We start from the raw sequence: 11,554 nt of genomic DNA, 5'->3' as shown, positions 1-11,554 counted from the left end.
TTGCGACATGTAAATCGTCAAAAATGGTGTATTCGCTGTTAGCTTACGACCTCCACGATTGAGCTATCAAAAATGTTCTTCTCAATTAAGTATCATATTGGATAGGGGCTGAACGTGTCCTGGATTGGAATTTTCCCGATCATTCCCCTAGGAGGAGTTCGCAAGAATGTGCTTAAAATGCATGAAAAACGCAAATTTTTCAAAATGGCCGACTTCTTGGGGGTCGGGGCTAATGGAATTCATTTACAAATATGTCCGCAACTCCATGAGGAATGTCTGTGCCAAACTTCGTGAAGTTCTGAGAAACTATATGTGACTACCACAGTTTTTTTGAAAAATTACGTTTTTTTTTTACATTCTCGAAAAGGTTGTGTGTCCCAAGTTTTGCGTCCGAAGCTAATTTTATGCTATCGCAATTTAAAAAATATATATAGGCCACGCCCACATTCTGAATTTGTTGCGACACTTTAAATCTGAGTTCGTAGTCACCCGAGAGTATTTGTAAAAAAAAAATTAGTCCATCCGCTCTTGAGTTATAAATTGGTGGTGTTTTTGGCGCCCCCTATTGTCCAAAATGAAAATGCTTTGGTGTGCCTATTTCCCAAGACAGACTGAACCTATTTACCTAAATCTTTGATGTTTGGATACATTGTTGATGAGTTATGAGCATTTCTTTCTAACCCCCACCTTTTTGCGAGTACGTTTTGATTGACGTTGTCAATACTTATCGTCCTAACATGCTCATCTCCTAGGGTAATGTGTCTGACCCTCCACCGATGCTGTATACGAGGTTTGGTGATGAAAAACTGAAAATTGAAATTTAAGTGAATATTTAACTATTTTGAACATTATGTTAATTTAAATTAAATTAAAAAGAATGTAGGCGGAGCTTAGGGTTCCAAGAGGATTATTTGTAGAACAGGTTTACCGGGATATGTGTGCGAAATTTCAGGTCATTCGGAGTTACGGTGCGACTTTGTAAATTTAATCCGAAATGGAATTTTGATAGGTGGCGCTAGTGAGCAGGTTGGAATATTTAACCCATTGACTCCAGAATATTGAATTTTTCACCGGTCCTGGCGTCTGTGCAAAATTATACAACTTTTGAATCATCCTAAAGACCTCAAAAAGAGGAAACGCCAGCACTATAATAATAATACCACCAATAACAATAGGTTCCTCGCACTTCGTGCTAGGACGCCGTCGGGTCCTAGCGCTCCGTGCTCGGGCCCTAAATATAGAGCAGTATTACTGCAGTATTACTTCAGTACTAGTGTAGTATTAGTGTAGTATTACAGCATTAATACTACAGTATTACAGCAGTAATACTGCAGTATTAGTGTAGTATTACAGTAGTATTAGTATGTGTGTGTACTCACCAAACCACGCCTGCTGTTCTCCTTCGACCTCGATGGCAAGGCCGAAGTCGGCGAGTTTCACCGCGGCTCCTTTAGACTTCGATGCTAACAGCAGGTTCTCTGGCTGCAGACACAGGAGATGCTAACAGGCTAACTCTGCCCACAGGTTTACATTAACTCTGCCCACAGGTTTACATTAGAGAAGCTAACAGGCTAACTCTGCCCACAGGTTTACATTAGAGAAGCTAACAGGCTAACTCTGCCCACAGGTTTACATTAGAGAAGCTAACAGGCTAACTCTGCCCACAGGTTTACTTTAGAGAAGCTAACAGGCTAACTCTGCCCACAGGTTTACATTAGAGAAGCTAACAGGCTAACTCTGCCCACAGGTTTACATTAGAGAAGCTAACAGGCTAACTCTGCCCACAGGTTTACATTAGAGATGCTAACAGGCTAACTATGCTCGCGGGTTTACATTAGAGAAGCTAACAGGCTAACTCTGCCCACAGGTTTACATTAGAGAAGCTAACAGGCTAACTCTGCCCACAGGTTTACATTAGAGATGCTAACAGGCTAACTCTGCCCACAGGTTTACATTAGAGAAGCTAACAGGCTAACTCTGCCCACAGGTTTACATTAGAGATGCTAACAGGCTAACTCTACCCACAGGTTTACATTAGAGAAGCTAACAGGCTAACTCTGCCCACAGGTTTACATTAGAGAAGCTAACAGGCTAACTCTGCCCACTGGTTTACATTAGAGATGCTAACAGGCTAACTCTGCTCACAGGTTTACATTAGAGAAGCTAACGGGCTAACTCTGCCCACAGGTTTACATTAGAGATGCTAACAGGCTAACTCTGCCCACGGGTTTACATTAGAGATGCTAACAGGCTAACTCTGCCCACGGGTTTACATTAGAGAAGCTAATAAGGCTAACTCTGCCCACAGGTTTACATTAGAGATGCTAACAGGCTAACTCTGCTCACAGGTTTACATTAGAGATGCTAACAGGCTAACTCCTCCCACAGGCCAACATTAGAGATGCTAACAGGCTAACTCTGTCCACAGGTTAACATTAGAGATGCTAACAGGCTAACTGTGTCCACAGGTTAACATTAGAGATGCTAACAGGCTAACTCTGTCCACAGGTTAACATTAGAGAAGCCAACAGGCTAACTCTGCCCACAGGTTTACATTAGAGAAGCTAACAGGCTAACTCTGCTCACGGGTTTACATTAGAGATGCTAACAGGCTAACTCTGCCCACGGGTTTACATTAGAGAAGCTAACGGGCTAACTCTGCCCACGGGTTTACATTAGAGAAGCTAATAAGGCTAACTCTGCCCACAGGTTTACATTAGAGAAGCTAATAAGGCTAACTCCTCCCACAGGCCAACATTAGAGATGCTAACAGGCTAACTCTGTCCACAGGTTAACATTAGAGATGCTAAGAGGCTAACTCTGCTCACGGGTTTACATTAGAGATGCTAATAAGGCTAACTCTGTCCACAGGTTAACATTAGAGATGCTAATGTGTACCTTCAGGTCTCGGTGGACGACGCCCATCTGGTGACAGTGAAGTACGGCCTCCAGAATCTGCTGGATACAGTGACTGCACAGAGACAGGTCAGAGGTCAGAAGTCAGGGGTTCAGTAGACCAATCAAGTGAAGTCTCGTTTGAGTATTTCCTACCTGGCGTCAGCTTCACTGTAATACTCTCGGGCTACAATATCTTCGAATAACTCTCCACCTGTTATCCTGGGAGAGAAAACATCATAACGTAACATACCATAACGTAATAAGGTAACATACCATAACGTAACATGTGCAACTCGATTTTGACAGGAAAGCAACTGGAGACTTCTAGAATTGTGTGAGTAACGTTCTGTCTTTAGACTTATCTGTTTCAGTGTGTGTGTGTACTCTGTATCAATGCTCTGTAGTTGATCTGACTGAAATTGTGATTTTAAATCTCAAAACCGCTACAGTATCTGTCAGGCAGAAACTTGGGACAAGTAATTTGACTGAAACCTTAAAACTGAACTAACTGACTGCTAGGGTTAACTTTGATTTAAACATTTGTAGAATACTAAGAGCTTTATTGAGTAGGTGTAACTGTATTAAGGGTTAAACTCATAACTTTATAACTTAGGGTTTAATGTAATTGTAAAACCATTGGGCCACTTAAAATACAATAACAAGTCAGGAGGGAGCCAGTCTAGATTTCCTTTTGAGGGCCACCAGCTGCAGAGAGTTAACTAATTAAAGGGGCTTGGCCCCACAGCTGTGAGAACTCAGCAATCAGGTGTCCATTTTAGGTAGCACTTTCCTAGAGCGTCAGCTTCAGCGTCAGACAGGCTAAGACTGACAAAGACATTGGAGTCCTGCGAGAGTCAAAGACTGACAAAGACATTGGAGTCCTGCGGGAGTCAAAGACTGACAAAGACATTAGAGTCCTGCGGGAGTCAAAGACTGACAAAGACATTAGAGTCCTGCGGGAGTCAAAGACTGACAAAGACATTAGAGTCCTGCGGGAGTCAAAGACTGACAAAGACATTAGAGTCCTGCGGGAGTCACGAGGGAGGCAAATCCTACTTTGATTGAGCTAAAGTATCGCTGGTGTTTTATTTTATTTGGTTGTTTAGCCCCTCATGCTATAATCATGTGTATTTTCTCCATTCCTGTTTATGTGTCTTCTCGCAACTATCACTGGCCGTGTATCTCCTAATCGATATAACCGGCCTGCTCTCATCTATCCCACGTGCTCCACTGAGATCCAACATCTAGTTTCAGGTGGCCTGTGGAATTGCCAGTCAGCTGTTCCTAAGGCTGACTTCATCTCTGGCTATGCTTCCCGGCAGTCTCTGGATTTCCTTGCACTCACTGAGACCTGGATTACTCCATCCAACACATCCACCCAAGCAGCTCTCTCCACAGCATATTCCTTCTCCCATACACCCAGACCAACTGGCAGAGGAGGTGGCACTGGTCTCCTGCTCTCTCCCAAATGGAGCTTTTCCCTCTTCAAGCTACCTAACTTCACTCCTTCCACCTTTGAATTCCATGCCGTCACAGTAACCCATCCTATACAATTAACCCTTGTTGTTCTCTACCGTCCACCAGGCGCCTTGGGGGACTTCTTGGAGGAATTAGATCATCTCCTCTCACACATCCCTGAAACTGGTCCTCCCGCTGTACTTCTCGGAGACTTCAACCTCCAGACGGGGAAGATAGACGAACTAACATCTCTGTTAACCGCCTTTGCTTTCTCACTGTCTCCTTCCCCACCGACTCATAAAGCTGGCAATGTCCTTGATCTCATATTCTCAAGGAACTGCGCTACTTCTAACCTCTCTGTAAACCCGCTCCACACATCCGCTCACTTCTTCATTTCATTCTCTCTACCCCTTTCCAAACATAACAAACTAATCTCTTCTCATCCTGCACTTGTCCGCCGTAACCTTCACTCCCTCTCCCCCTCTACCTTTGCCTCATCGGTGCTCTCAGCCCTCCCTTCCTCTGACTCGTTCCAACTCCTACCTCCAATCTCTGCTGCAGAAACTCTCCTCTCTACTCTCTCATCCACTCTGGACTCGCTCTGTCCTCTCACATCTCGGCAGGCTCGTCAGTCCCCTCCTGCTCCCTGGCTAAATGATGCACTGCGTGCTAATAGAACCGTCCTTAGGGCAGCAGAGCGGAAACGGTGGAAATCCAAACACCGTGACGACCTCCTAACCTATCAAGCTCTCCTCTCCTCTTTCTCTGCTTCGATCTCTCAGGCAAAAAGCACTTTCTTTCAAGATAAGATCCAATCTTCCTATTCCAATCCCAAAAAACTATTTTCCATCTTCTCCTCCCTCTTGGACCCTCCAAAAGCCCCTCCCCCCTCCTCACTTCTGTCAAGCGACTTTGTTAACCACTTTGAAAAAAAGGTTGATGATATTCGCTCTTCTTTTTCTGACTCACCTTTACTCACCGCTGGGTCACCAGACCTTCCTTCCACCAACACACTAACCTCCTTTTCCCCTCTCTCTCCAAGTGAAGTTCTTACCCTCATTACCTCTGCCCGCCCTACCACCTGTCCTCTGGACCCTATCCCTTCAAACCTCCTTCAGACTATCGCTCCTGATATTCTACCGTTTCTCACCCATTTCATCAACACTTCTCTAACTTCTGGTCACTTTCCAAACAGTCTCAAGGAGGCAAGAGTAAACCCTCTCCTAAAGAAACCACTCTCAACCCGTCTGATGTTATAAACTACAGGCCTGTCTCTCTACTCCCGTTCCTGTCTAAAACACTTGAACGCGCTGTCTTTAAACAACTCTCCTGCTATCTCCATCAGAACAACCTTCTGGATCCGCACCAGTCTGGTTTCAAGGCAGGTCACTCCACAGAAACTGCCCTCCTTGCTGTCACTGAGGAACTGCACACTGCTAAAGCAGCCTCGCTCTCCTCTGTCATCATCCTGTTGGACCTGTCTGCTGCATTCGACACGGTGAATCATCAGATCCTCCTTCGCACTCTCCAAGAACTTGGAGTTTCAGGCTCTGCACTTTCCCTCCTCACCTCATACCTGAAAGACCGTACCTACAGGGTGACTTGGAGAGGGTCTGAGTCCGACCCTTGTCAATTAACTACAGGGGTCCCTCAGGGCTCTGTTCTTGGTCCCCTCCTCTTCTCCCTGTACACAAACTCGCTCGGATCAGTCATTAGCCCGCATGGTTTTTCTTACCACTGCTACGCTGACGACACCCAATTAATTCTGTCCTCCCCTGCTCAGAGACCCAGGTCGTCGCACGCATCTCTGCTTGTCTAGCTGACATCTCTCAGTGGATGTCTGCAGAGATGGGGACTCGAGTCTGTGACTCGGACTCGAGTCGCACTTAAGTCGCACACACAGAGACTTCAGACTTGACTTGGACTCCTGCTCAAAAGACTTCGGACTCGACTTGGACTCGTGTTTTGGGACTCGTGAACAATCATTGTGTTTTCTATTTTTGGCGTATTAAAGGTGGGGTAGGTGAGTTTGAGAAACCGGCTCGAGATCGCTAGAATTTGAAAATACACAACCGGAGAAAATCTGCCACTTCCTCACAGAGCCCCTCCTCTAACACACACGAACGCGCACATGACCAATGAGGGCACGAGATAAGTTTGTGCCCCGATGGCAGGCTGACAGGCAGGTAGGCCATCCAGTTACTTTAGCCGGGCCGGCTAAAATAATTGGTCGTGCTTTTTACAGCGCCACGGCTTCCACAGATGGATTTTTATGGATTTTTTGTCAAAGCACTTCAGATATTCATTGCTATCTGGATGTTAAGAGGATTCCATGGAATATAACAAAAAGTGTATCTCGAGCCGGTTTCTCAAACGTACCTACCCCACCTTTAACATTAACATCATGGTACCACCATGGCGACCGGCGGCACACCTGCAGCTGTACCGCTTGTAATTAGGTTCAACTATAAAAACTTCGAACAAAACGCCAGCGGCACCAACAGAAGGAGCGCACACTGCAAAGTCTGCAATATTAAAATCAAGGATGCTGGTGCAACAACGTCAAATGTCATCAGGCACTTGAAAACTCACCCGGGGAGGTCAGTCACATTAACGCATATGGACGGTTAGCAAACATGTTTAGCTCAGCATCAGCTATGTAATGTTAACTTAGCTTGCTACTAGCTTTGTAACTGAATATTTGAAAAGATGAGTGAATGTTTGCTTGTCACACTTGTTTGCGTTGAGTGGCGTTGACATCCAACTCTTGACATGACATAAAAAAGGTCGGTAACGTTAATCATTACGTTCCGCTGCCACCATCTACTGGCTAACGTTAAACGTAGAAAAATACATAGTTACATACATAAATACATCTGTCGGTTTATAGGCAGGCTACAGGTTTATTGTTGACCACGTAACGTTAATGTTACAGGTTTATCAGGTTACCATTACACTGGGTTTGAGTGAGAGGATAGAGGAATATGTTTATTTATAGTAGACTTAAAAGATGTCATTAGAGACCCAGTGTAATTCAACAATACGGTTGCAGAGGTCAAACTGGCCAAATGGCTAGCCTAGCCTCATGTTGAAATGTTACCAGCCACTCAATAGATTGCCATTGTTATTTGTGGCTGGTGCGTGCAACATACAGAACCAGCCACTTGCATGATTTACCAGCATCTGGCTGGTAAATGGTGTTAATGGTAGATATCTCTTTTGGAACAGGTCATGTTTTAATATCACCAGTTCAGTATATTTCAGATCATATTGCAGCAATAGTTTTTTAGTTGCAAATGGCACAGAACAAATGGTTACTTTTAAGTACTTTTAACACAGTTTCCCTGCGGGGGATTCATAAAGTATTTGTGATACTGATTTCTGATTCTGAAGTGTTTTGCTTATAAGTTGTTTGCATTTAGCTAAAGTGTGATGTTTGTCCTCACATTGCAATAGCCTGTTTAAAGTGATCATATAACAAACAACTAATTAGTACTGATACTGTATGCTAATAGATATAGGAGTGATAATAATACAGTCAATGCTTTGAATGTCTTAGATATAGCTGTGCAGTATTCTTAACAGACTGGATAGCAGCAGACAATAGAAGGCTTATTACAACCAGAAGAGACATGAGACTTTTATTTTCTAGAGACTTGAGACTTGACTTGGACTCGTGACCAAAGACTTGAGACTTGACTTGGACTTGCAAAAAAAGACTTGTGAACATCTCTGGATGTCTGCTCATCACCTCAAGCTCAACCTTGACAAGACTGAACTGCTTTTCCTTCCGGGAAAAGATTGTCCCACTCTTGACCTAACAATCAACATCGGCACCTCAGTTGTTTCCCCGACTCAGACTGCAAGGAATCTGGGTGTGACCCTAGATAACAGCCTGTCCTTCACTGCAAACATCGCTGCTACAACCCGTTGCTGCAGATACACGCTTTACAACATCAGGAAGATACGTCCCCAGCTGACTCAGAAAGCGACTCAGGTTCTGGTCCAGGCTCTCGTCATCTCACGCCTAGACTACTGCAACTCCCTCCTGGCTGGTCTGCCTGCATGTGCCATCCGACCTCTGCAGCTCACCCAGAATGCAGCGGCTCGTCTGGTCTTCAACCTTCCTAAATGTTCCGACACCACTCCGCTCCTCCGCTCCCTTCACTGGCTTCCGGTAACTGCTAGAATCCACTTCAAGACACTGGTACTTGCTTACCATGCTGCGAATGGATCTGGCCCTTCCTACATCCAGGACATGGTTAAACCGTACACCCCAGCATGTGCACTCCGCTCTGCATCAACCAAACGGCTCGCTGCACCCTCGCTGCGAAGGGGACCCAAGTTCCCATCAGCAAAAACACGTGGGTTTTCTATCCTGGCTCCAAAATGGTGGAATGAGCTCCCCATTGACATCAGGACAGCAGATAGCTTACGCACCTTCCGGCGCAGATTGAAAACTCATCTCTTTCGACTCCATTTCGAGCGATAGAACTATTAACAAAGCACTTATATACTAATAAAGGGCTGGCTTACCTAAAGCCAGTTGAGTAGCACTTGTTTTTGCTCTATGAAGCCTGATGTACTTTATGATTCTGTTTTCCTCAAGGTTGTATTTTGTTGGTCGAACGCACTTATTGTAAGTCGCTTTGGATAAAAGCGTCAGCTAAATGCAATGTAATGTAATGTAACATACCATAACGTAACGTAACATACCATAACGTAATAACGTAACATACCATAACGTAACATACCATAACGTAACATACCATAACGTAACGTAACGTAACATACCATAACGTAATAACTAGGGCCGGGACTTTAACGCGTTAATTAAGATTAATTAATTACAAAAAAATTAACGCATTTTAATCGCACTTATTTTTGCACCGCGGAACGTTTCTCACTGGATGAGTTTCAGGCGTACCGATTATACTGGAGCACCAACTAACGTTCATGACTTCAGACAACAACAAACCACAGTGAACAACAGTGGGAAATGTTGTTTTAAAAAACGGACGGATGGAAGCGTCGATAAAAGCACGGTTGTGTGCAAATTATGCAAAAAGGAAATCGCATATCACCGCAGCACCACCAGCCTCAAGTATCACCTCAATGCAAAACATATAGCAGCTAGCGTGGACGTTAGCCTCTTTTATCGCGTTCACACCAAAAAGAGCCGGTACTAAAATTAGTTCATGAGAACCTTTTTACCCCCACGAAAGTCCCTGCTAGAGAGCAGAGAGCTGCTAGAGAGCAGGGACTTTCGTGCGGCTCTCTTGTGAGAAAAGAGCTATATTTCTGATTGGCTGGGCGGATTGCAAACCACGCCCCGTAAAACTCCCAAAAAGTTTTGTGAAGCCGCCATTTTATTATCCTCGCATTAGCATTATTAGCATTAGCCCAGCGCAGAAACTCAGAGAGACTAACTTATGGCAACACAAAATAAAACATGGGAGCGGTGGAGATGAGGAGGTGTCGGCGTTCTGGCGATTTACTCGGAAGGCTTCAGTAGAAGCTGCTGGGACTCCCAGCAGCTTCTACTGAAGCCAGTCCCCAACTCCGGGGACTTCCGGCCGGGGACTTTGGGCGGCAGTATATGCCGTGAAGTGGTTTGCGGCCTGCCAGTAAACCCAAAGCAGAAGAAGAAGAAGTGACGTCAGCGGCTTCATTTGCCTAATCCTCCCCCAGGTTCAAAGAGTTCTCATGAACTAAGTTCTCATGAATCTTTGTGGGAAAAGTACTGCGGTGTGAATGCGCCTAATGGTATACTAAAATCCATGTGGAAAAAATTGCTTCTCACTGTTCTCAGGTCAAATATTTATATGTGATTAAAAATGCGATTAATTTCGATTAATTAATTACAAAGCCTCTAATTAATTAGATTAATTTTTTTAATCGAGTCCCGGCCCTAGTAATAACGTAACATACCATAACGTAACATACCGCAACGTTGCGGTATGTTACGTTATGGTATGTTACGGTATGGTATGTTACGGTATGGTATGTTGCGGTATGGTATGGTATGTTACGGTATGGTATGTTGCGGTATGGTATGGTATGGTATGTTACGGTATGGTATGTTACGGTATGGTATGTTACAGTATGGTATGTTACGGTATGGTATGTTACGGTACGTTATGATATGTTACGGTATGGTATGTACGGTATGTTACGGTATGGTATGTTACGGTATGGTATGTTACGGTATGGTATGTTACGGTATGGTATGTTACGGTATGGTATGTTACGGTATGGTATGTTACGGTACGTTATGATATGTTACGGTATGGTATGTTACGGTATGGTATGTTACGGTATGGTATGTTATGGTATGTTACGTTATGTCATGTTAACATACCGTAACGTTGCGGTATGTTAACATGACGTAACGTAACATACAGGTATGGTACTCACAGGTCGAAGATGAGGTAATGATGAAGCTCCTCTGAGATGCTGTCATGTAGCCGCACTGAGGAGAGAGAACAGTTATCAGCAAGCTGTATGCTACATGCTACACGCTACATACTACACGCTACACACTACACGCTACACACTACATATTACACGCTACATACTACACGCTACATACTACACGCTACACGCTAGGCTATCACTTTCCCTAGGCTTGCAGTATTTGTGTTAAGCTAGGCTAATCACAGAGAGGAGAATAAAGTACTGCAGTATTTCACATTGTAGTATTACTGCAGTATTTCACAGTAGTTACTGCAGTATTTCACACTGTAGTATTACTGCAGTATTTCACAGTAGTTACTGCAGTATTTCACAGTAGTAGTTACTGCAGTATTTCACAGTGTAGTATTACTGCAGTATTTCACAGTAGTTACTGCAATATTTCACAATGTAGTAATACTGCAGTATTTCACAGTAGTAGTTACTGCAGTATTTCACAGTAGTTACTGCAGTATTTCACACTGTAGTATTACTGCAGTATTTCACAGTAGTTACTGCAGTATTTCACACTGTAGTATTACTGCAGTATTTCACAGTGTAGTATTACTGCAGTATTTCACACTGTAGTATTACTGTAGTATTTCACAGTAGTTACTGCAGTATTTCACAGTAGTTACTGCAGTATTTCACAATGTAGTAATACTGCAGTATTTCACACTGTAGTATTACTGCAGTATTTCACAGTAGTTACTGCAGTATTTCACAATGTAGTAATACTGCAGTA

At 43.9% G+C, this 11,554-nt stretch overlaps 1 protein-coding gene across 1 annotated transcript in view; it reads right to left on the bottom strand.

Moving 5' to 3' along the window:
* Window positions 1-443: 443 nt before the first annotated feature.
* The window catches only part of LOC117540297 (calcium/calmodulin-dependent protein kinase type II subunit alpha-like), a gene marked incomplete at its 5' end in the record, with an annotated part of 18,724 nt that continues 7,613 nt past the window's right edge, over window positions 444-11,554 (bottom strand). Inside the window, 4 exons of the mRNA XM_034206903.1 lie at window positions 444-1,482; window positions 2,899-2,971; window positions 3,052-3,117; window positions 10,774-10,828. Coding sequence (XP_034062794.1) covers window positions 1,348-1,482; window positions 2,899-2,971; window positions 3,052-3,117; window positions 10,774-10,828 — 329 coding nt within the window. The remainder of the gene's footprint in view (window positions 1,483-2,898; window positions 2,972-3,051; window positions 3,118-10,773; window positions 10,829-11,554) is intronic.

The sequence above is a fragment of the Gymnodraco acuticeps genome, unplaced genomic scaffold, assembly GCF_902827175.1.
Source record: "Gymnodraco acuticeps unplaced genomic scaffold, fGymAcu1.1, whole genome shotgun sequence".
NCBI classification, from domain to species: Eukaryota; Metazoa; Chordata; class Actinopteri; order Perciformes; family Bathydraconidae; genus Gymnodraco; species Gymnodraco acuticeps.
Note: the sequence above shows the minus strand (reverse complement) of the source record. Positions and strands in the feature narration are given on the sequence as shown.